This window comes from Lampris incognitus, chromosome 10 (assembly GCF_029633865.1).
Source record: "Lampris incognitus isolate fLamInc1 chromosome 10, fLamInc1.hap2, whole genome shotgun sequence".
In the NCBI taxonomy this organism is placed as follows: domain Eukaryota; kingdom Metazoa; phylum Chordata; class Actinopteri; order Lampriformes; family Lampridae; genus Lampris; species Lampris incognitus.
In genome coordinates, this window is record NC_079220.1 from 36,538,321 (window position 1) to 36,565,207 (window position 26,887).

General features: G+C 45.0%; 1 protein-coding gene across 1 annotated transcript in view; it reads right to left on the reverse strand.

Annotated features, from left to right (window-relative positions):
- mpp3a (MAGUK p55 scaffold protein 3a) overlaps window positions 1-26,887 on the reverse strand; it is an 87,529-nt gene that overhangs the window by 12,712 nt on the left and 47,930 nt on the right. Inside the window, exons 8-9 of the mRNA XM_056288112.1 lie at window positions 21,785-21,859; window positions 4,407-4,603 (exon numbers count right to left, since the gene is read on the reverse strand). Of these exons, the coding sequence (XP_056144087.1) occupies window positions 4,407-4,603; window positions 21,785-21,859 (272 nt within the window). The remainder of the gene's footprint in view (window positions 1-4,406; window positions 4,604-21,784; window positions 21,860-26,887) is intronic.

A 26,887-nucleotide genomic window follows, 5' to 3' on the forward strand; every position in this document is an offset into this window, starting at 1 on the left:
CTTATCCTACTCAGGGTCGCGGGAAAGCTGGAGCCTATCCCAGCAGTCATTGGGCGGCAGGTGGGGAGACACCCTGGACAGGCCGTTATCAAAAATGTGACCACACATCGGTCAAAGCGTAGGTCTTCAAAATTGTCAATTAATAATACAAGGTGTCTAATCCAATTAATATTTCAACTATTGGTAGCGCTAAAGTTTTGCCTACTACTGATAACTTCCATCAGATGCTTAAATTCGGTTCCATAAATATCAGATCACTGCCTACCAAAGCCTTACTAATAAATGACCTGATTCTTGAACATAGTTTTGATATGATTGGATAATGTGAATCATCGCTGAAGCCAAATGGTTTCATTCCCTTAAATGAAGCTTCCCCACCTGACTGTACTTATACCCATGTAGCTCGGGCAAATAAACAAGGTGAGGGTGTTGCCTTAATATATAAATCTATCTTCAATCTGACTTCTAAGCTTGAATCTAAATTCCAGTCTTTTGAGGCTCTTGTTCTTGGTCCATCTCTCTCAGCCATGAGTAGACTCGGCTCAGTCCAAATTGTGATACTCTATTGACCTCCTGGCTGTTACTCGCTATTTCTTGAACAATTTGGAGAATTTGTCTCAGGTGTTGTTACTCATTCTGATGAGATTCTTGGTGATTTCAATATTCATCTGAATACGGCTGGTGATCCTCTAGGTAAAGCCTTGCTTGGTGCTTGTTGATACTTCTGGATTCGCTCAGTTTGTTCAAGAGTCAACTCAATGCAGTGGCAACACCCTTGATTTGGTTTTATCCAAAGTGATAGCCCCTTCTGATTTGAATGTCTTGCCAACCACATCTGCTATGTCAGTTCATTTTCTCATCAAATTTGAAGCACTATTGTCCTGTCCTGTTAATGTCCGCACAGATGTATTTGCCACTCGGCACATTGGCCCCTCCACTGCAGCTGCATTTGGCCAGCAACTGCCTGAAGTCTTTGCTCCTTTCACTGTAGAGACTGACTCTGTTCAAAATTTCACTAGTAAGTTATATGTGGCCCTCTCTAGTCTTCACGATTCAGTTGCACATCTCACTACCAAAGCTAGGTGACCAACGAGGCCTACACCCTGGTTTAACAATGATACATGTGCTCTTAAGCAGGCCTGCATGAGACTGGAACGTTAATGGTGAAAATCAAATTTGGAAGTTTTTTACCTATCTTAGCATGAGTGTTTATTGAAATACAAGTGTGCTTTATCTGCAGCGAAAGCAGTGTATCCCTCTCGCTTAATCAATATTAATAAACATAACCCCAGATTTATCTTTGACACTATCTAAATTTACTAAAAAGCCGCCGTCTATTAGCTGCTCACCATTCATGGCCCATGAGTTTCTAGATTTTTTCTGCAGTAAGGTTGATGAGATCATAAACAAAATTAGTTCTTCAACTCCAGCTACTCCTGCAGATCCTGTTTTACCAAATTCATATCTATACAATGAGTCACTGATAGTCCCTATTATTACAGCTTTTGAGACTATCTCACTTGATACTTTGACTAAGCTCAGTTCAGCTTCTAAACCAACTACTTGCCTACTTGACCCTTTACCAGCAAAACTTTTTAAAGACCTCTGGCCTTTCCTGGGACCTACAATGCTAGACTTCGTTCATTTATCATTCATATATCACTTACTACTGACAGTGTTTCCAGCAGTTTTAAGACAGCTGAGGTCAAACCTCTACTTAAAGGAACCACTCCTTGATCCAGGCTCTCTTAATAACTATCAACCAGTCTCTAATCTTCCATTTTTTTTCTAAAGTACTAGAGAGAGTTGTGTATCAACAACTTTCATCCCATATAGAAGAAAACCATCTATATGAACCTTTTCAATCGGCTTTCAGGGCCTGTCACTCCACTGAAACTACTCTGACCAGAGTGGTGAACGATCTTCTACTAGCTTTGGACACTAATTCCACTTCTGTGCCTCTACTACTGGACATCAGAACAGCCTTTGACACCACTGATCACTGTGACTACTAGACAGAATAAATTGTAATTTTTTGGTGTCTTTGTCTTAGTACTGTCTTGGCTTAAGACCTGCTTATCTGGAAGAAGACAGTGTGTCTGCTATAATAATATTACCTCAAAATTCTCTGACGTTAAATATGGTGTACCCCAGGGCTCAGTTCCTGGCCCTCTACTTTTCTCTCTTTATATTTCACCTCTTGGCCAAATTATGTGCAGTCATAGAATAAATTTCCATTGCTATGCTGATGATATGCAGCTGTATGTGCCTACAAGGGCTCATGATCGTGCTCAAATAAATAATTTAGAGGCATGGTTGGCTGCTGTGAAAAATTGGATGTCACTAAATGTCCTGCTTTTAAATTCGAATAAAACGGAGATGCTGGTCGTTGGCCCTGCTAGACACAGACAGCAATTTGATCAAGTAACAATAACAATCAAGAACTCTGTGATTTCACAAAGTGTAGCAATCAAAAATCTTGGTGTTATGTTTGATCCCAGCCTTTCCTTTGATAAACACATTAAAGAAATCACCAAGACGCGTGTTTTCACTCATGTAGCATAGCTAAAATTTGGTCTTTCTTGTCTCTGGCTGATGCAGAGACTATACATGCATTTGTTTCATCCAGACTTGACTAGTGTAATGTTCTGTTTTCATATGCTAGTAGTAAAATTCTTCAGGTGGTTTAAAATGCTGCAGCTAGAATCCTAACTAAAACTAGAAAATTTGACGATATTACACCAATTCATTCCTCCCTTCATTGGCTTCCTATCCATGTTAGATTAGACTTCAAGGTGCTGACTTATAAAATCCTAAATGGGCTTGCCCCATCTTACCTGTCTGATCTCCTTAAACCATATATTCCATCTCGAGCTCTCTGCTCTGAAAATACAGGACTCCTGTGTGTATCCAAAGGTAAAAAGAAGTCAGCTGGTGGCAAGGCCTTTTCCTATCAATCCCTGTTCTTGTGGAATAACCTGCCTGCTGCCGTCAGACAATCAGAGTCTGTTGAGTCCTTTATATCCAAACTTAAAACTCATCTTTTTGCTTTAGCCTACAATTATTTGCCTTTATGTTGAGGGCTACACCCTGTACTGCATGGTGGGTCAGTTTCTGTCTCAATGAATTTACTAAGCACTCTTCTGCCCACAAAATTATAGCATATAGATTATTGACTATTGCAAACTGTTCTCTTCTCTCAAATGTATTTTCTCTCTCTCTGAATTTTCCTCTCTCTCTTCTACTGTGTATGTGAATGGTGTGGTGTGAGTCCCCCATGTCATGTGTAGTCTGTCCTCCTCCCAGGTCTGCATGGAGATGGTGGTCGCCACCTGGACACTGCTGGGCATCCCTTTCATCACATTTTCTTTTTATATACCTTATAAATCCGTATAATTTTGTTTTCCTGTTTCAATGTTATATCCCTCTCTCACTCTGATGTGTGACTAATGACCCCCCCCCCCGTCTCTTCTCCCATGTGTACGATGTGGTGATGTGAGTCTCTCTTGTGTGCATGTGTAGTCTTTCCTCCTGTCAGGTCTACATGGTAATGGTGGTAGTGTAGCTCAGGTCGTGGGCTGTTCTGGTGGCATCTGGACACTGCTTGGCATCCTCCTCATCATATTCCTCATATATAGCTAATAATTCTATTGTAATTCTGTTACCCTCTTTCAATGTTGTTTTCCGTAAATTGTGTAAACACAACATCCATTGCACATCTGTCTGTCTTGGGAGAGAGATGTCTCCTCTGTTGCTCTCCCCGCAGTTTCTTCCTATTTTTTCTCCCTGTTAAAGGTTTTTAGGGAGTTGTTCCATATCCGATGCGAGGGTCTAAGGACAGGATGTTGTGTTGCTGTAAAGCCCCTTGAGGCAAATTTGTAATTTCTGGTGGGCTATACAAATAAAACCGAATTGGCTTGACTTAATCATAGTTGACACTTCAAAGTGGAACATATGAATATGTATTTAACAGATCTCGGAATGCCAAATGCTGGATGAACATAAATGTAAGTACTATTTACTCAGATTTGTTAACACAGCATAGACTACTATGTAGTGTATGAAATATCATAGGTTATTCATATTAATACGTTTCTGCTTATAGAAGAGTTGTGTCTATAGGCACTGTATATGTGCAACAGTACACTTTATCGACACTATTGAGTTACCCTGACAATACATAAGTGAGTGAGTTATGATTTTTTGTAAATAAGAGGACACTATTTCTAAATTAAACTGCGATAATACAGCAATTAGAAATAATATGATGACTATAAAATTAATTACTCCTCCCAGACAGTAATGAATGAAGTAATTATACTTTTGAAAGACATAATCCATCACTTTATTTCTTCCTCATGAAAACGAGACCAACACAGCTGATGATTGCTCCTGGTTATACTTACCTCTCCTGAAAGTGTTTGGAGGGAATAAGTCCAGCCCGCAGGTTACTGTCACCCACCCGTTTTGCCTGCCACCAGGTGGGGTCATCCTGGGTAACAACCTGCAGGATATCACCTCGTTTAAAGGGAAGTCCCGCCTCTTGACAAGGTGTGGCCTTATCCTCCAATGGAATGTAATCAAACAAGGCCCTCATATACACCTGGAATCACACATGTACATTTTACACAGAGGCTGTTAAACTACTACAGAAAAGAATGGGGTGTATTCAAAGTGGAGAAAATTATGAAAATTATGAAGACGAGAAATACATAGTCTTAAAAACACTAAACAATGTGAAGTTAGTTTCCCCATTGTCACATAAACCTTGTATACAAAACAGTAACAAGGGCCTTGTTTCAGAAAGCGGGTTTAGTGAAAACTCAGAGTTAGCTGACTCAGAGTTGAAGGAAACTGGGTTCTCGGTTTAACAAAACCAGTTCAGCTTAAATCTGAATCAGTTATTATGGCAGCATACTTCGTGAAGTTAACCTGCTCGCTGGCAGCGTTTCTTCAACTAACCCTGAGTTTCTCCTCTTTAGCTGAAGCCTCAGACTGAATGAAGTATCAGATGTGACGTGTCCTTTTCTTAAAGAGCCAGTCGATATTGGAGGACAAACACTCCACAGAAGTCTCGGTCAGGAGAGGGTGATCAGACCCCGCTTGGATGTTTTATCATTCCCTGATGATTATCTGTTTGAATGTTACCATTGTTCTGCACAAGTGATCATTTATCTGAACAATAATCTCAGTCCTCATTTGTAATTCATATTACAAATTGTGGACATGCTGTCTTTCTTATATAACATCGGTGACCCCGAGCATATTTCCAAGTCAACCGTCTGTCGGGCTATCAGAAATGTGACTCTTGCACTGAAATGTTTACTGTACACTTTTGTGGTGTTCCCAAGTCACAGACCCACAACACTCATCAAAGAAAAAATCCACAGAATTGCAGGTATCAGTCTAAGTAATAATTAATGTATTTAGTGTGAAGCTTTGAGACTTGAAGCACTATTCAGTTAATTTTATATATTTTCTGGTTTTCGGGTGTGATTGGCTGTATAGATGGCACTCCTGTTCCGCACTGTGAAAATCATATGTGATGCAGCCTACACATCAGCAACGTGGAAGCAAAATGGCCTGGGCCTTTGCATAACTCACATATTTTTCGTGAGTGTACACTGAGCACTAGATTTGCTTGAGGTGAGTTTACATATAGCTATATCCGATTATAATCAACATTTTGTTTCCTCCTGTTGTAACTGAAGATTTGAACTGTATCTTCATATTATCATTTTGGTAAGTGTTTGGTAAGTGATTCAAAACTTGTTTTGGGTTTTGATTCGGATTAACAGGCTTTCTTGGGCTGAATACTTGCTAGTTTCACTCCTTGACCTGCAATAACTGGGTCAGCAGACGTGGGTCGTGCCCTCTATTGCTTCCTTTGTTGTGAAAATCAGACGGGGGCGGGATTTTCACTAACAGTTTATAAGAGAGATTGAACTAAACCCAGCAGAACAAGCGCCGATCTTGAACATAGGAGATCGCAGTCATTTGGTAAGTGATTTAAAACTTTTTTTGAGTTTTGATTAGGATTTAGATAGTTAAAGGACACTGACTGGTAAGTCCCTTTTCTATGATTTTCTCTCGTTGCCTGCCTCACCCAACATGTGCTACAAAAACATCCCTGTCATTCACGGTTATAAAAAAAAGCATCTGTCGCAGACAATGCAACCGTGAGAACCTCTATTCACTCAGGAAAGCCTCATCTACTCACTCCTCCTTTACTTTTGGCTTATGAAATTGCCAATCGGCTGTAAATAAAACAGAATATATCCAAGCACTTGCTTATCTGTCAGACATTCAGGTACTAGCCCTGACCAAAACCTGGATACGTCCCGAATACAGTCACACTGGCCGCACTCTTTGTTGACTCTGCTTTCTCATACACACCCCATTCTGTTGAGCAGGGAGGCGGTACGGGTGTCCTCATTTCCAAAGACTGGAAATTCACTAAGCTTTCTCTGCTAAGCAACAACTCCTCCTTTGAATACCATGCAATCATGGTTACTGCTCCCATTAAGCTATTTGTGTTTGCCATATACCGCCCACCAGGGTGTGAACTGGGGAACTTTTTAGTCGAACTAGACGTGTTACTCTCAGCCATTCCTGACGATGACACACCACTGATTGTCATGGAAGACATGAATATCCTAACTGAAGAAACCCAAGCGACTGACTTCCTGTCTCTCTGTCCTCCTTTGACATCAGACAGGTCCCCACCCCTCCCACACACGAAGCGGGCAATACTCTTGATCTGATTTTGATGCTGAAGTGCTCCACAGTAAATCTGAGTGTCACCCCCCTACATCTGTCAGACCACTTCTTTATTCAATTTATGGCCACCTTACTGCATCATCCTCATGTTCCGCCAGAAAGGGTCTGCTTCTGCCGAAACTTCCCGTCCCTTACACCGACCCAGCTCTCCATTGAGGTCTTGGCTTCCATGCCTCCTTATAATGAATTCTCTTCACTCCCTGTCAACGAGGCTACAGACACACTCTGTTCCTCACTAGCCTCCTATTTTAACAATCTCTGTCTTCTAGCATCCAAACCTGCTCGTAATCCCCCCCCCCCCGGTCTATGGCTCACTAAGGTCATTAGCAAACAAAGGGCAGGGCTCAGAGCGGCCGAGAGAAAATGGTGTAAAACCACAGTCCACTGACCTCAGCGACTATCAGCGTCTCCTACCGTCATTCTCTTCCAGCTTAAAAACAGCTAAGACCACTTCTTATCAGAACAAGATCTGTGGCACCACTGATGCTCGAAAAATGTTTTCTGCTTTTAACTCACTCCTCAATCCGCCTCCTCCTCCTCCGACCTCCACTCTGCTCACTCCTAACATCCATCCATACATCTATTGTCTTAACCACTTATCCTGCTCTCAGGGTCGCAGGGATGTTGGAGCTATTCCAGCTGTCATTGGGCGGCAGGCGGGGAGACACCCTGGACAGGCTGCCAGGTTATCACAGGGCTGACACACACACACACACACACACACACACACACACACACACACACACACACACACACACACACACACACACATTCATTCCTATGGACAATTTAGTCCCGCCAATTCACCTGACTTACATGTCTTTGGACTGTGGGAGGAAACCGGAGCCCCTGGAGGAAACCCACGCATACACGGGGAGAACATACAAACTCCACACAGAGGATGACCCAGGATGACCCACCAAGGTTGGACTACCCCGGTGCTCGAACTCAGGACCTTCTTGCTGTGAGGTGACCACGCTAACCACTTCGCCACCGTGCCACCCACTCCTAACATGTTCGCCTCATACTTTACTGATAAGGTTTCTGCCATCAGTAACAATTCTCTGAGCCTGACCAACTCTGTCTGCCACTGCTAGCCAACAGTGCCTCACTCACCTCATTCTCCCTACTGACCAGGTAGGAAGTCTCCAAGCTTCTGCTGGACTCTTGTCCCACTACCTGTTTGCTGGACCCGATACCATCCAACCTCATACAGACCATTTCGCCTGCACTTAACCCCACAGTCACACACATCATCAACTCCTCGCTTTCAATGGGTGTGCTCCCCATCACATTTAAGCAAGCTCGTGTCACCCCACTGCTCAAAAAAACGTACACTCCACCCAGCCCAGGTTGAAAACTACAGACCAGTTTCACGCCTACTTTTTTTCTTTTTCTTTTCAAAAATACTTGAGCACATGTTCTTTAACCAAGTCTCTGAATTCCTTTTTGAAAACAATCTGTATAATCCGAATCAGTCTGGCTTTAAGAGGGTCACTCTACCGAGGCTGCACTCCTATCGTTAATAGAATCACTGCATTTGGCTAGAGCTGCTGGTCAGTCCTCAGCTTTATTGCTGCTAGATGTGTCAGCAGCCTTTGACATGGTTAACCACCAAATCCTCATCTCCACACTCACTGAGCTCGGTATCTCAGGATCTGCCCTCCGCTGGTTCATGTCCTACCTCTCAAGGAGATCTTTCAGAGTATCTCGGAGGGTAGAAGTGTCCCAACCGCATGGCTTATCCACAGGGGTACCTCAAGGGTCAGTCCCCTTCTCTTCTCAATATACACCACCTCACTTGGCACAATCATCCACTCCCATGGTTTCTCATACCATTGCTATGCTGACGATACCCGGCTCTTCCTATCATTCCTGTAAGATGACCTCACAGTCTCTGCATGGATCTCATCATGCCTTGCTGATATATCTGCATAGATGAAAGAATGCCACCTTCAACTTAACTCCTTGTCATCCCAGCAAGTCTATCCTTACAACAACAGATCAAGATCCAGCTCGGATCAACCATCATCATCATCATCATCAACTCATGCCCACAAAGTCTGCCTGTTTCATCATTGATGACCAACTAACCTTTAAGGTTCACTGTTTCAGTATAATGAATGAAGACAGGCATGTGGTGTCAAGTTAAGTAACCATGTTGGAACAGGATAGGGTTATAGTAAGTGTGGGCTCTGGCAGGGGTAGGGTTAGGGCCGTGAGCTGGTGAGCTTGGTGGGGAAGGAGCCTCACCCCCAGTTTGCTCATGCCTCAATTCTGTGTACCTCTCCCTCAGGTCTGGCCTATGATCTGGCTCATCCAGGTGAGTGCATGGTGTGTTGTCCTGGTTTGATGTCTGCTCTGCTATACGCAGTTCCACCCTGTTGCGGCAGTAGATAGAGCCACCAACGTCCACCAGGTAAGAGCATGGCGAGACTTTTTATACATGCCCTGCTTTCAACATCCTGTGGTCACCCGGCAGCAGTTTCATCCTTATTGCCTCATCCACCTCCAGCTCTGGTAGGTCACGAGTAGTCCGGTCGTAGAAGCCCTTGGCAAGCTGTTTCCTGTGACGCAGTTTGTCTGTGACCCCGACCACGATGCAGGGCTCAATTAGCGTGTTGGCCATGGGGCTGCGAGTCTTCAGATGCCTTGACAGGAGGCACTGTGCTGGGCTGCTGTCCATGTGTTCGGTTGGTGTGTTCTGCCTGTGTAAAATGGCCTGCCAGGGGTCATTGTCATCACGTGTAGCCCTGCGTAACCGATTTTTAGCAATCTTGACGCTATATGTTTTTTTTTGTTTTTTTTTTAGGAAACCGTCAATGGTATTGATGGAAGTGCTCAACAAATGAGGAATGGAATATTAAGATAGATGTAGGAAAAAAAAACAAAATCTTTAATTCATAGCAGTACAAGCCTGTTTCATGCGTCGCACACTCATCAGCTGCCAAATTGGCTATACTGTGGCAGGATGAGGAAAAACACAGGAGACGAAGGCGAGTTTGATGTTTATTCCTCAACTCCAAAAACCAAAAACTGCAGCAGGAACAACCCTGCACCAGCGAGCCCGGGAACGTAAACCACGCCCCCAGCTCACAGTCCTGCTGGGTGAGAGGCATAGCCCCTAGTGTCCGCCACACAGCCCCCCCCCCCCCGAACACTCAGAAGGGACTCCTGGAAAGAAAATTAGTGTCTCACTGGAGGCTTAAGCAGCCTGCCATAATGGCTGCGCCGTCCCGCAGCGGAAACAGTAGGTGAAACACAGTCCAAAGCCGGCTGAGAAGCAGAATGCTGAACCCGTGAAGACACTGCCGGGGTCCTGGAAGGAGTACGACCCTGACGGGGAACCTGGGCCGGAAACACAACTTCGCCTGCCACCCTGTGCACCGATTTAAGCCTATCAAGCGTGACACGCTCCCTACGCCCACCCATATCCAGCACAAAACCCTTAGGACCCGTCTCAAGAACCCGAAATGGGCCATCGTATGGGGGTTGGAGGGGTGAGCGGTGAGCATCATGCCGTACAAAAACAAAACGAGCCCACAAGAGCTCCGCAGGCACGAACGACTGCGGAAAACAGTGCTGAACGGGGCCTGGAACCCAAGTGCTGTTGGACAAAAAAGGATAAACGGCCGGACGGGGTCGAGGAGCGGAACTCCCAGGCAAAAATTCCCCAGGGACGTGGAGCGGCTGACCGAGCACTGGCTCAGCGGGCGAAGCATCGAGGTCCTCCTTAGGAGCTGAACGCAACCCGAGCATAACCCAAGGTAAATGATCCACCCAGTTACCATCCGAGAGCGCGCTGCCTTGAGCGACCGGTGAAAACGTTCACACAAGCCGTTAGCCTGAGGGTGATACGTGGTAGTGCGGTGTACCTGTACACCCAAGGATCACGCAAGTGCCGACCAGGACTCTGACACGAACTGGGGGCCCCTGTCTGAGGTGATATCTGACAGAGTGCCGAAAAAGGCGACCCAGGAGGAAAGAAAAGCGCGTGCAACATCCGAGGATGTTGTGGAGGACAGGACAGCCTCTGGCCACCTGGTGGTCCGATCTACCATTGTGAGCAGGTGCGTAAAACCCTGTGAAGAAGGTAGAGGGCCCACCAGGTCCACATGCACATGGTCGAAACGTCTGGCCGGGATCGGAAACGGTTCAAGGGACGACTTAGTGTGCTGGTGGACCTTAGCTCGCTGGCACGCTACATATGCAGCTGCCCACCCCTTGATGTCCTTGCGGAGGCCAGGCCAGACGAACTTGGAACCGACCAACTTTACCGACGACCGAACTCCAGGGTGCGAGAGGGAGTGAATCGAATCAAAAACTCGATGCCGCCAGACCACTGGAACAACGGGGCGGGGACGGCCGGTGGAGACATCGCAGAGGAGGGCAGGACTGCCTTCCTGCATCACAGCGTCCTCTAGCTTGATGCCGGTACGCATTGACCTAAGGGCAAGGACGTCCGGGTCGCTGGGCTGGTCGGCAGCCATAGTGGAGAAATCCACACCGAGGTGCACAGGACACACAAGCACACGCGACAGACAATCAGCAACAGGGTTGGACTTCCCAGCCACATGCTGAATGTCCGTTGTGAACTCGGAGATTGCCGCTAGGTGGCGCTGCTGACGAGCAGACCACAGCTCAGTCACCTTGGACATGGCAAAAGTCAGCGGTTTATGATCCACATAAGCCGTGAATGGGTGACCCTCCAGCAGGAAGCGGAAATGCCGGGTTGCAAGGTGCAGTGCCAGCAACTCCCGGTCAAAAACGCTGTACTTACGCTCGCTATCTCGCAGTTTGCGGCTAAAGAATGCGAGTGGCTGCCACGCATTCGCCACACGCTGTTCAACCACAGCCCCCACGGCTATGTCAGACGCGTCGGTTGTTAAAGCTATGGACGCCGTGGGTGTGGGATGGGCGAGGAGGGCAGCGTTAGCCAGGGCGCACTTAGCTCCGTCAAAGGCCTGGACCCGTTCGGGAGTCCAGTCGACAGGGTCGTTAGCCTTCTTAAGCCGCAGGGCTTCGTAAAGTGGCAGAAGGAGGTGGGCAGCGCGAGGGAGGAAACGGTTATAGAAATTCACCATGCCTAAGAATTCCTGCAATGCCTTAACAGAGACTGGGCGGGTAAATTCCGCCACCGCTTGCACCTTAGAAGGCAACGGGACCGCGCCTTGCGGCGAAATGCGGTGACCCAAGAAGTCAATCACCGGCAGTCCAAACTGACACTTGGCCGGGTTGACTATCAGGCGTGTTCGTCCAGACGACGGAAAACCTGTTTCAGGTGCGCCAGGTGCTCTTCAGCTGACGGACTGGCCACTAATATGTCGTCGAGATAAACGAACACGAAAGCAAGGTCACGCAACACCGAGTCCATCAGCCTCTGAAAGGTTTGCGCCGCCCCCTTCAAGCCAAAAGGCATGCGCATGAACTCAAAAAGCCCAAATGGGGTGATCACTGCGGTCTTGGGCACGTCCTCTGCGCGCACGGGAACCTGATGATAGCCGTGCACCAGGTCCACCTTAGAGAAAATAGTGGTACCTGCCAGGCGTATGGAAAAGTCCTGTATGTGTGGGATGGGATAGCGGTCATTGGCGGTGACGTTGTTCAGGCGGCGAAAGTCGCCGCAAGGCCGCCACGACCCATCCACCTTGGGTACCATGTGAAGCGGCGAGGCCCACGGGCTGTTGGAACGCCTCACTATACCCAGACGCCCCATGATGGCGAACTCCTCGTTAGCTGTAGCCAATTTTACCGTGTCGAGGCGCCGCGCGCGCGCAAAAACTGGCGGTCCCAGAGTGGGAATGAAATGTTCTACCCCGTGTTTAGTAACCGCGGTGGAAAAGGCAGGTGTAGTCACCGATGGAAAATCCGCCAGCAAACGCTGAAAAACATCCCCTAATGCTAAAAAGTTAGCGTGTGTTAACGGCCCGGCTCCCCCTGTCTCGCACGGAAAAGTGGCGAAAGACACAGCATCAATTAAACGGCGGTTTGCAACATCAACAAGCAGACCATTAGCACACAGAAAATCCGCGCCGATAATAGGAACAGTAATGGCGGCCACTACAAAGTCCCACTCAAAATGGCGCCCGTGGAAGCAAACAGTCACCAACCTTGTGCCAAACGTCGCAATGGACGAACCGTTAGCTGCACTTAACTGTGGGCCGCCGCCTTCGGCCGACCTGTCTGTCTTAGCAGGAGGGAGTAGGCTCTTTGCGAGCCTGAGTCCACCAGAAACCGTCTTCCTGACATCGTGTCCTTAATGAAGAGCAGCTCACTACGTCCGCCAGCGCCCACAGCTGCTACTGAGCGCTGGCCCTGGAGTTTCCCGGCGCCTCAAACGTGCACGGAGGGAGCAGCGCCTCGCCTTGCCGCCGAACCGCTGGTGGAAGAAACAGAGGCCGCTCGCGCGCCGTCTCCGGGCAGTCACTCCAGCCACCGACGCCGGCTGCAGAGGCTCCGATGCAACACTCTGCACAGAGAACCGTCTGGTAGCCAGCAGGACCCGATCGGCCTCCTCAGCCAAACCTTGGCAGTCACCAGCGGCCAGACACGGGGAGTTAGCCAAAGCCGCGCGCACAGGAGACGGAAGCTGGCGCAGGAAAACGTGCGGGAAAAGGAATCCACCTTCGTCCGAGCCTAGCAGCGACAGCATCTTGTCCATGAGATCCACAGCCGTCCCGTCGCCCAAACCGGATAGGGAAAGGATCCTATCTGTCCTCTCTGCGGCAGATAGGCTGTACCTCCGCAGCAGAAGATGTTTGAGGGCGACGTATTTATCGTGTTGCGGAGGGGCGCGCAACAGCTGCATGGCCCGGCGTGTGGACTGCTGGTCCAGCGCAGCGACGACCAAATAGTATCTGGAGTCGTCCGCGGAGATTCCATGCAGGTGGAACAGCGCCTCGACATGCTGGAACCACGAGGCCGGGTCGCTCTGCCAGAACTCTGGGAGTTTCACAGCCGCGGCGAGAACGGCCGGCTGTGAGAGTTGGGGCGGCGTGGCCGAAGTGGATTCACTCTCCTCTTCTGCTCCAAACATGTTCAATTCGGGGTCACCAATGTGGCAGGATGAGGAAAAACCCCGGAGACGAAGGCGAGTTTGATGTTTATTCCTCGACTCCATAACCCAAAAACTGCAGCAGGAACAACCCTGCGCCAGCGAGCCCGGGAACGTAAACTACGCCCCCAGCTCACAGTCCTGCTGGGTGAGAGGCATAGCCCCTATATTGTCCGCCACAATACCACAAAGAAAAAAAAAACAGCGAATAAATGCTATGTTGCCTCGCACCACGTTCCTATTTGCGGTGCACAGCAACCAATGGGAGGGTAGGAAACATTTGCAGAGTAACATCAGGGACATTACAACCAATGAGGGAGAGGCTGGAGCTCAATTTGAAAAAGTAAGGGCTTAAAGGGCCGGGCACTGTTGGAATAGCATACTTTTAAAATATAACAAAATAAAATAAAATCCAATGGGGTACTTCAAGTACGTCATTTAATGGAGTGGGTCCAGAGCACAGCCGAAAGAGCAAACGGGCAAAACGTAAAAATACCACATCCAATAATGGTCATCACATGTATATCATCCAATGGGGGCGGGGGGGGGGGTAATAAATACAATGGCTTATTTGTAATTGCAAAGTAGATATTTTTTCTGTGTTTACGTTTGGTGGCCAATTCATTTCTACTGTTCACAGTAGACATCAGGCTTGCAAATAATAAAATATTTCTCTGCTAAGCATATGTTACATCTTTGATTGTTAGTTGAATATATTGCATATTGTAGTTGTACTGCTATGTATTACAAGTTTTTCCTACACACACACACACACACACACACAAACATATATATATAGAAAGCGTTTTTCTTTTGTTTTTTTTCCGAAATCGTCAATGGTGTTTTGAGTGCGCAACTAATGAGGAGCGGAATATCAACGGGTACAGGAAAAAAGTTTAATACATTGCAGTGCAGGCCTGTTACGTGCGTCGCGCACTCATCAGCTGCTAATGTGGTTCGACAAAGAATCATACAGCTTAGTTTGCCCAGCGTCACGCCCCTAATTTCGATTGGACAGCAACCACTCAGCTGAGGAAACATTCAAACTATAACAACCAATGGGGTAGGTACTTATGATGCACAGCAACCAATGGAGGGGTAGAAAACATCGCAACCAATGGGTTAAGGGACTGGGGCTTGTTTTGAAAAGCATTTAGAGACCATGGCACTGTTGAAATGGTGTACATTAAAAATATGACAAGGTAATTTATGTGAATTATATAGTGGGGTGGTGTTGGGCCACAGTTGGAATGACAGGCAGTTAAAATATTTAAAAAATATATTTAAAAAAAACTCTAATAAATGTCACGTGTGTATCATCTAATGGGGGGGGGGTAATAAAGACGTTTCACTTATAGTTACAAAGCAGTTTTTTTTCGTTATCTACAACTGGTGGCCAATCCGTTTCTACTATTCAAGGTGGACATATCAGGTCTGCAAATAATAAAATACGTTTCTGTCAAGCACAGGTTACATCTTTTACCTCTAACTGAATATGCATTGCTCTTTCTAAGGATTTTCCATGTGACAGAATAACTGATATTCTTGTCTACCAATGACCAAATGTGGCGGCTTACCGTGGCCCCTAATATTGGAAAACAATGTTTCAAGCTTTTGGGTGAGTGCTTTACCCCAGACCATGTATTGAGAATATATTCAACAGAAACACAGTCAAAATGAGCTACAGCTGCATGCCAAATGTCCAGCAGGTTATTTCATCCCACAACACAAGCATCATGGCCCCCTCACCACAACCAAGCACCTCCAACTGCAAATGCCGTGTTAAGGCATCGTGTCCTCTTGAAGGAAAATGCCAGATAGAGGGAGTCATCTACCAGGCATCGGTGACAAGAGAAGACAACTGCAATGTGGACACTTACGTGGGATTAACAGCGGGCCTTTTTAAAATTAGGTTTAATGCCCATATGAGTAGCTTCAGAAACGAACATGCAAAACATGCAACGGTCTTAAGGCACCACATTTGGTCATTGGTAGACAAGAATATCAGTTATTCTGTCTCATGGAAAATCCTTGCAAAGAACAATGCATATTCAGTTAGAGGTAAAAGATGTAACCTGCGCGTGTCAGAAAAGTATTTCATTATTTGCAGACCTGATATGTCCACCTTGAATAATAGAAATTAATTGGCCACCAGTTGTAGACACCAAAAAAACTGCCTGTCATTCCAACTGTGCCCCAACACCACCCCACTATATAATTCACATAAATTACCTTGTTATTTTTTTAATGTACGCCATTTCAACAGTGCCCTGGTCCCTAAATGCTTTTCAAAACAAGCCCCAGTCCCTTAACCCATTGGTTGTGATGTTTTCTACCCCTCCATTGGTTGCTGTACATCATAAATACATACCCCATTGGTTGTTATAGTTTGAATGTTTCCTCACCTGATTGGTTGCTGTCCAACTGAAATTAGGGGCGTGACGCTGGGCAAACTAAGCTGTTTTTTCCTGTATCTGTGTTGATATATATATATATATATATATATATATATATATAAAGCTCCCTCTCACCCTTTTTTGGGGTGTTTGTCTTCCTCAAATTCGGGTCCTCTACCTCTACCAGAGGTCTGGGAGTTTGAGGGGTCTAAGCTGCCCCTAGGACTGGTTCCTGGAATCTGCTGGAGCCAGTCTCCCAGTTTAAGGGCCACCGCCCCTAGTGCTCCTTTTACCACTGGGACTACTGTGGATTTCACCTTCCACATCTGAACTAGTTCTTCCTTCAGCCCATGGTATATCTCTAGCTTCTTGTGCGCTTTCTTCCTGATGTTGCTGTTGCTCGGGATTGCTACATTGATCACTACTGCTGTCTTCTATTCCTTGACGATCACCACAGTGTCTGGCTGGTTATCCAGCACCTGCTTGTCAGTCTGGAAATTGAAGTCCCACAAGATCTTAGCTCTGCCATTCTCAACCACTTTTGGCAGTGTCTTCCATTTGGACTTGGGGACTTCCAAACTGTATTTAGTACAGAAGTTCTTACACACTACCTCAGCCACTGGTTATGCCTTTCAGTATACGCTTTCCCCAGCTAGCGTTTTACACCCTGCTACTAAGTGCTGGACTGTCTCAGGGGCATCTGTGCACAGCCTGCATCTTCGGTCTTGTCTGGTGGGGTAGACCCCTGCCCCAACCAATCTGGTGCTGAACGCCTGTTCTTGTGCTGCTATGAGTAGAGCCTCTGTTCTGTCCTTCAGTCTAGCCTTTTCTAGCCACTGATATAATTTCTCTATATCAGCCACGTCTTCCATTTGTTGGTGGTATATCCCATAGAGGGGCTTAGTTTTTCAAAATGCCTCCTCCTCTTCTTCCTCCCCACTCTTTGTCTTCTGCTGCCTGAGGTACTCACTCAGCCGTTCATCTTGGGGGGCCCTCTTTCTAATGTACTCATGGATGTTCCTTGTTTCATCCTCAATAGTGGCTTGGACACTCACTAACCCTTGCCCCCCCTCCCCCATCTTTTCACTTATCACACAGTCTCAGGCTGCTGGACTTCGGGTGGAACCCTCTGTGCAATGTGAGGAGTTTTTGTGTCCTGATATATGTGGCTTTTACCTCCTCCTTTGGCCAGCATATTATTCCAGCTGGGGTATTCAGAAAATATGGTAGCGCGGATGGTAGCCTCGGTTCTGCACTCGCTTGTACTTTTCCTATTCTGTTTATTTGTTTAGTTTCTAGTGCCCACTATATATCTGAAGATTGTTTGTTGTTGTGTTTTTGTTCTATGTTAAGTACACTGTGAGAGCCACAAAACCGAAGTCAAATTCCATGTGTGTGAAAACTTACATGGCCAATAAATCAGATTCTGATTCTGATGACTGGTAGGCCAAATGTATTAATGGCTTGGATCTTGTTCTTCCCATTGAGCTGGCTCCTCAGGACCTGCCTCACTCTCTGGAGGTATTTGGTTGTAGCTGACCTCCTTGCTGCCTCCTCGTGGTTTCCATTTGCCTGTGGAATACCCAGGTACTTGTAACTGTCCTGTATGTCTGTTATCCTGCTATCTAGTAATTCAACCCCTTCAGTCTTCACCAACTTTCCTCTTTTTGCTACCATTCAACCACACTTATCCAGTCCAAATGACATCCCGATTCATCACTGTAGATCCTGGTGAGGCAGATCAGTGGATCAATGTCTCACTCATACTTGGCATACAGCTTGATGTCATCCATGTATAGGAGGTGGCTGATGGTAACTTCACTTCTGAACCTGTATCCATATCCAATCTTTGTGATTATCTGACTGAGGGGGTTCAGGCCTATGCAGAACAGCAGCAGGGATGATGCATCACCTTTGTATATACCACATGGTAACCTGTCCAATTGTCTTTGAGTTAGCCTCTAGTATTGTTTTCCACTGCAGCACTGAGTTCTTGATGAGTGTCCTGTTGGCATTGTATAGTGCCAAGCACTCCAGTAACCATGTGTGGGCATTGAATCATAGGCTTTCTTGTAGTCAATCCTGGCTGTGCTCAGGTTGGTCTCTCTGGTTTTAGAGTCTTGTGTGACTGCTCTGTCAACCAGTGGCTGATGCGTTGACCCTCTGGTGTGGTTCCCAATTATTTTCTGAGTTTCGGTCATGTATAGACTCCTGTGCTCTTTCAGCTTAGCTGCTATGATGCTTGACAGGATCTTCCATCTTTGGAGAGGCAGGTTATAGGCCGGTAGTTTGAAGGTGTTTTACCATTGTGGGGATCCTTCATGATCAGTATTGTTCTCCCCTGTGTTAGCCAGTCAGGGTGGGACTCTAATGTTAGCAGGTGGTTCATCTGCATCGCTAGGCATTCACGGAGTGCTGTTAGCTTCTTCAGCCAATAGATGTGAATCATGTCAGGGCCTGGTGCAGTCCAGCTCTTCATACTTGAGACTCATTGTTGGAAGTCAGGCACTGTGATGATAACTGGTTGTTGTTCTGGGATATTGCTGTGGTCTGTTCTTAGGTCCACCAGCCGCTGGGCATTGGGGTTGTGTGATGCCTCCTTTTCCAATATAGCCTTCTAGTATTGCTCAGTGTTCGTTCTGGGTGGGTCTGATGTTGTTCTCTTATTACTCTTCAGTTGGGATTACCCGTTTGGGTACCACTTTAGAATAACTATAAACTATGAAGCATTAGTTAAGTATTAGTAACTATCGAAATTTGTAAATAATTTGTAAAGCAAGACTTGCACAATTGGTGTTTTATAAATGGTATAAATACATGTTTAATAAATACTTAAAAATCTTCAGATGGTTCCAAATACTGCAGCTAGAACGTTAACTAAAACTAGAAAATTTGACCATACCAATTCTTATGTTACAGGGAATCGGCCGAACTAAATTGTCCCTAGGTGTGAATGTGTGTGTGCATGTGTGCGCGCGTGCGTGCATGTGTGTGTGTGTGTGTGTGTGTGTGTGTGTGCACCCTGTGATGGTCTGGCAGCCTGTCCAGGGTGTCTCCCTTCCTGCCGCCCAATGACTGCTGGGATTTAATCATGAATTGCAGTATCAATAAGTATTTATGAAACATATATTAACACAATCACTAACAATTGGTGCATGGCTTGCTTTACAAATGCTTTACAAATGTTTTACAAATAATGAATTCAGTAGTTACTAATACTTAACTAATGCTTCATAGTGTGTAGTTAGTCTAGTGTTACCTTTTCTACAGCAATTTGCTAAAATAATGTTACGAAGTGCTTTACAAAAGAAATAAAAACAAACAAGGCAACAACAAAAAAAGGAACAAGACCAAAGGACCTGAGCAAAGAGGAGGTAACAACAATGAAAGAATAAGACCAAATCAGTAGAAATAAAAATAAAAACATTATAAATAAATAAAAACAAATATCAAATATTTGCAAAAGCTTTCACAAAAGAAAAGTTTTAAGAATATTTTTAAAAGAAGCTAGAGACTTAGTTTGTCTGTGTGCAATAGGAAAAGAGTTCCATAATGTGGGGGCTCTAACAGCAAAGCCCAATCACCTTTTGTAATAAACTGTGACTTCGGAATAATCAGCAGGGCTCCATCTGCGGATCTTAATGGTCAAAAGGGTGTATACCAGGTCAATAAATAAGACATATATGTACAAGCAAGACCGTTTAAGGCCTTAAAAGTGAGCAAAAATGTATTAAAATCAATTCGAAATCTAAAAGGGAGCCAGTGTAGGGAAGCAAGCACAGGAGTAGGAGTGACCTGGTCATGCCTCTTTGCCCCGGTAATGAGACAAGCAGTGGCATGTTGTACCAACTCCACACGGTAGAGGGAGCCCTTGCAGATACCCAAGTAAAGTGCGTTGTGTAAAGTGCGTTGCAATAATCAAGCCAAGGATAGATAAAAGCATGTACAACTTTTTGTAGTTAAGCAATTGATACAAATTACCTAATTTTAGAGATTACCTTGAGCTGGAGAAAACATGACTGAACAACATGTTTGATTTGATTATTAAAACCACGGTCAGCAGTGAATATTACCCCAAAATTCACATACAAGCTCTTTAGTCTCTGTTACGGTGGCAGTTGAGACATTGTATTAAGGCTGTGTTCACAACTGCAAGCAGGCTTTGTGATGGTTCTTTGTCATTGAGTCGCGGAAGCCAAGCTCAGAGGTTGACTGTCTTTAGTCTGGCCATGATTTTCATTTGAACCTCAGTCGCTTCAGCTGTCATGGCTGGAAGGATTTTTTTTCAGCTGGTTGGAGTCTGTCCTCGTGTATCTCCTGCATACTGGGTCACCATTCATGGTGCTGAATTGTATAGTCATCTTGTTGGAACCTCTCTATCTCAAGTCATGACAGTAGCTTCCTTCATTTAATGTTCAAGCATTGAGCCATAAGCCGTTTCTGAGTCAGTGTGAAAGTAGGTCTTCTACTGGTCCACCATTCCCACATACACTTCATATAGTTCCTCTCCTGGGGTCTGCTGTTATAGTAGCATTCCATCGGTCCCAGGTTCTCAGCCTTAATCCATGAATGTGTTATTCAAGTAGCCCATTTCTCATCGTGTTGTCCTGGATCCCTGACACCTGATGCAGACCTTGTTAACCCGGGTGATGTCAGAGCCGGTATGCCTCTATTCATGTTCCTCTCACTCATGTCTGAGGTAGTTGGCTTGTATAGCATTAGGAGTTTAAGCCATGGGCTCTTACTGGAGACGCGTCCCAACTGGGGTTTGAACCCCCGATCTCCAGCTGGAAAGCCAGCATTCTTAACTATTGAGCTATCTAGCTGCACTCGTGTATCTATAGCTAGCTGGCCTAGCTAGCTAGCTATGTGTGTGTGTGTGAATGTTGAATAAGTTGAAAACTCAAGATAAAGCTTCTTTTTTTCAATTAATACTCACGAATTGACTTGGTCAGTAATTTTCTGCCACAGCAGCTCATGTTATTTTGCTGCTGCTCCTGCATTGCTTTTTTTCTTAAATATATGCTCATATTCTGCATATGCTTTCATTAATATTTTTAACTCCAGTGGGTTGAAGTAGGACAATATTTTTTTCTCGCCGGATGCCATGGTGAATCCTAGTATCAGAGCTCCATTGATGTATTTTTATAGTTGTCACACACATGCTTAACTCAGAGTGAACATACTCAAGAGTTGATTGAACTAACAAAAATCAGCTTTTGTTAAATAGAAAACTTTGAGTTTGACAGCTCAGAGTTAGTGAACCCAGAGTTCAGATTTAAACTCAGCTTGCTTTCTGAAACAGGCCCCAGGTGTGGGGGTCATAATTAGAAAACGAAAGTGACTTTTTGATTGCTGGTTGACTTCAGCGTATGCTATGAAGTTGATGTGCAGAAAAAAAAAATCCCCTAAAAAAAAGCAGTGTTGCCATAATTCCATAATTTACATAAACTGGGGTCAAACTCTAACCTGTTGACAACTCTTAGAGTATTTATATTCCCTCAACAGCTGTGGGTATACTGAATGTACTCAGACCCAGATTTCTTCAGCTCACCTTACTCTCCTTCAGACCATCCTCCTCTTTAACTGCAGGGATTATCTTGAGTGTGATGGAGCCCTGAGACTGAGACTAGATCACACAAAAAGCATGAGTCAGACAGAAAGAGTCACAAGTAAATGAGAAGAAATTGGTGACTTCGGATCTTGTATGAAACCAAACACTTAAAATGATGCTGACATATAAACTGCATTTCATACAATACAGATGAAAAGAGTGTTTCCAAATCCAACTTTCTCTTTCACATGGTACTACTCTATAAATCATTTACTTAAGTATTTTTGCATTACATTGGTAGGCTCTACACTTGAAACTTTTATACCTTGATACATGGCAGGACCATCTATATGTCCTGGCATGTATTTAAGGGGCAATCAGTAAAATTTACTAAATCATAGCAATATATATATAAAGGCTATATTTTTCTCTTTTTTGGGGGGTGGGTGGGGGTCTAGTACCAGTGAAACGTTTGGATACAGCTGGTTGGATGCACGTTTTTCAAAATCTTGAATTCATTGCCTATTTCTGAATTTCTTTCCAAAACAATTTTAAATTTATAAGGCCAATATTTTGAAATGCCCCCCACCCCACTACGTTATTTCATTTAGTACCTAAGTGAAATTTAGTAAAAACAAAGGAAAACTCCACAACATGTAGGTTTGTCCAAACTTTTGACAGGTAATGTGTGTGTGTGTGTGTGTGTGTGTGTGTGTGTGTGTGTGTATATATATATATATATATATATATATGTTTTTTTTTAAAGCAAAAAATTATAGCTTTGCAAGAGGTTGGCATTTCTGGCTTTCAAAGCCTGCCTTCCAAATTGGACATTTTATTTTGGTAAGCAAACCAGTAGAGGGAACTGTTAATTTATTTCCAATACAGAGGGGCTAGCTTTACAACACAACTCAAAAGAATCCAAAAAAGTATTTTCATCCAGGAAAAAAAATTATATGATATATGCGGCTCAAAAAGTAGCATAAATATAATTGTCAATTTTAAGAAGGGGCAAAAAAACGTGATTATAAAAGCATAACAACTAATGCTGAGCTGGGTAGAAGCGGACTTTACCATTAGGCAAAGGTTGGCAATTGCCTTAGGCCCCAACCTACCAACGGCCCCATAAAACGCCTCATAAACTTATGATTAAGTCCTCACTACATTTAGACTATGCCATGATCTTACTGCATATCGGCGGAAAATGATTCAGGAAGACAGTAACCAACTAGTGTAAACAAACAGCTCAGGATGGTGTGCAGACTGTTGAAAAATTAAGCGAAGCTATCCCATCGGTGCTGAAAAAAGGAGGAAGTGGGAGGAAAGCAGAAAATTTTTTAGCAAAACTGCCAAAGTTACCTTTTTCACGGTGGCTACTTACGACACTAACATTACTAGAGAGCAGCAAGAAGCTTCTGTTTGTGCTAGCACTAGTGTTAGCATTGCTAATGCTAATGAAGAGCAGCTACACGTTGCTGCTGGCAGTGTCAACCCAGGCTGCTCAAGTGTTACAGGATCCTTCGACTGGAGATGGTAATGGAACTGGCGCGTTCACGCTCCATGAGTGGCTATGACGGCATGATGGCAACTATGGCTATGAGGACATGATGGTGATACAGATAATAATCAACAACTAGTGAGTACCAGTCACCCTAACCAATGCGTTACACTTGAAGATGACCCAGCACTCTGGCCGAAACAGCTGTCAGACACAGAGTGCTGTTCAATAGTGCAGAGAGGAACAGTTCAGGTCAAGAACCAAATTTTTTTTTTTCCTAAAAAAATCAAGAGGGGAGCAGATTTTCAAGCAGTAACTATTACATACAAACTAAGAATGGAGAGAAGATAAGCAGGTCCTGGCTCGTGTACAGTGGAAAAAAAAAAGTCTGCGTTATGTGTTTTTTTTTGCTACCCGTTTGTAAACTGAGAACAGAGCACTCAGCTAAACGGGGGTTGGTTCATCCATCCATCCATTATCTGAACCACTTATCCTGCTCTCAGGGTTGTGTGGATGCTGGAGCCTATCCCAGCAGTCATTAGGCGGCAGGTGGGGAGACACCCTGAACAGGCCGCCAGGCCATCACACAGGACACACACACATACACACACACACACACACACACACACACACACACACACACACACACACACACACATCCATCCATCCATCCATCCATCCATCCATTATCTGAACCGCTTATCCTGCTCTCAGGGTCGTGGGAATGCTGGAGCCTATTCCAGCAATCATTGGGCGGCAGGCGGGGAGACACCCTGGACAGGCTGCCAGGCCATCACAGCCGACACACACACACACACACACACACACACACACACACACACACACACACACACACACACACACACACACACACACACACACACACACACACACACACACAGATTCATACATAGGAACAATTTAGTATGGCTGATTCACCTGACCTACATATCTTTGGACTGTGGGAGGAAACCGGGGCACCCGGAGGAAATCCACGCAGACACAGGGAGAACATGCAAACTCCACACAGAGGACGATCCGGGACGACTCCCAAGGTTGGACTACCCCAGGGCTCAAACCCAGGACCTTCTTGCTGTGAGGCGACCGCACTAACCACTGCATCATCGTGCCGCCCGGGGGGGGGTTCAATAACTCGAAAATTTTTACAGCTCACTTGAGACAGCATGAGAAGTCTGCTGAGCAGCGCATCAAAAACATGGAAACCCGGCACAATCTACCACAGAGACAAAAAACCCAAACACAGCTATAGAACAAGTGAACCAAGATGTAATTGCTCTTGAAGTAAACTGCTTGAAAGAGATTTTAAGATGGTTGCAACTGCAACCACCTGGCAGAGCATAATCTTGCATTTTGTGGCCACTCAGACAGGTTTTTTGAGTCTGGCAATGGACATTACCTTGGGCAAGTAGAACTGATGGCTCAGTTTGACCCAGTCATGAAAGAGCATTTGAGGAGAATTCGGACAAAAGAGCTAGGTGAAACTTATTTAACAAAGTATATTCGAAATGAACTAATTACCCTTGTGGCTAGTGTACAACTGATGCAATTGTAGAGAGAGTAAAGAAAGCCAAATATTATGCAGTAATCATGGCTTGCATTCCAGACCTCATTCACATCATCTATCAGTGGTGCTATGAATTATAAATTGTGAGACCTCAAAAGGTGTCTCCATTCATGAGCACTTTGTTGGTTTTCTTCAGGCACTTGACACAACAGGAAAAGGTTTATGTGCAGTTGGCGGCTGGCTGGTACAGTGTGCTGGGGCGCCGCCCCCTTCAAAAAAAATACTTAAACATGTTAAATATAATTTAGTTGTATAATGCAAATAATTATGAAATAAAAGTGTTTTTCAGTCTGTAAGCATCTGTCAGCAGCTATTAAACATTGGTTCCAAATGGTATTTGGTTGATTTCTGTCTGAATACATATACTTCCTGGTTGAGGGGCGCCGGCCAAACCATACCTTATGTAAGTGTTCAAACTTTTGGCGAGCAGGTGACCTGAGGCTGCTGTTTAATTGGTTTCTTCAGATTTTCCATGAGGCGCAGTTCTGTGCACCCCAGACACTCCCACTTTTATGGGCAACGAATTGGTATTGTTTTAATGTTTTCTGATCTAATTTGATTGGATAATTCTCATGGCTGTCAATCATGTTCACACCCACCACGAAGCCTCGTCTCGACTGTCAAGATCGTCTATAAACCCTGATAACATCTATAGGCTACATTGTCCTTAATAACTGTGACTGTGTGGACATTAAAGCAGCTGTCAGGTGTGCTGCACCAAGGTAAATTGCGCCCCCCCCCACACACACAAAAAAGTTTTACCACCAGCCGCCATGCCACAGGTTATGTGAGTCATTTTAGGGCACCTAGAAACACCAGGTTTGGATCTTTCCAGCTGTCAAGGCCAGTCTTATTATGATGGGAGTAACATGCAGGGTAAAAAGCAGCAGGTACTAATGAGAGTGCTGGAACTAAACAGCAAGGCGTTATGTGTTCTTTTTGGAAGTCACACATTGAGCCTTGTTGGTGATGCAGTCAAGTCATCTGTGACATCTGTCAGCTTCTTTGGTCTTTTATAGCAACTTTACACTCTGTTCAGCTCTTCAGTTCACCGCTGGAACATTTTCACAGAACATGTGAAAGAACTATACACTGAAGGAATTGTCTACAACCAGGTGGGAGTGTAGGGTTGAAGCTGTTTGCTACCAGCTGCCTGAAATCCTGAAGGCATTGTCTGCTCTAAAGGAGAACACCAAAGAGAAACGGGATGCAGAAGTTGTCTAAACAGCTGGCTGTAACTGCCAGGAGATGCAGAGATGATGGCCTTTTGTGGTAAGTACCATTGTGTGGTACAGTGTGTTATTCCAGATAAATAAAGTGAGCAAGATCCTGTAAAGCCCCGAAGTTTCAGTCAAGACAGTGAGTAAAGAAATCAGGGCAGTGAAAGAATTCCTTCAGGAATTTTGAGATCATGGATTCAACTCTGCCAAAAAAGATGCCAGGGAGATAGCAGAGAGGCTTGAGATGGTAATGAGCTGGCCGGAGGAGCGTCAGAGAAGAACAACTTGACAGTTTGAGTATGAAGGAAGAGAGCAAACTCAGTCAACTGCAGAAGAGCTCTTCAAGAGAGTTTTTCCTGCCTCTTATAGATACAGCCCTTGTCACATTAGAGGAGAGCTTTTCACACCTGGGAACCTTCTATGAGCTGTATGCATTTCTCTACTCCACTGACATAATGAGAAGTGGTAAGGAAGAAGGGAAGCTGGATGAATGCTGCCAGAGATTGGAGCAGACAATGGATGACATTATTGCAGAGGACCTCAAGCTTAAGGTGAAGGGTGCAGTTAGATCCTTCCCCACACATATTTCATCACCATCTGAGATGCTTAATTATATATATATATATATATATATATATAAGGAGAAATATCCTTGACATCTATCCAAATTTGAGTATAGCTCTCAGACTTCTCACTCTCCCTGTGACAGTGGCTTCAGGTGAGAGAAGTTTCTCACCACTAAAACTCATTAAAACATAGCTCAGGTCAACTATGTCACAGGAAAGGCTGTCTGCACTTGC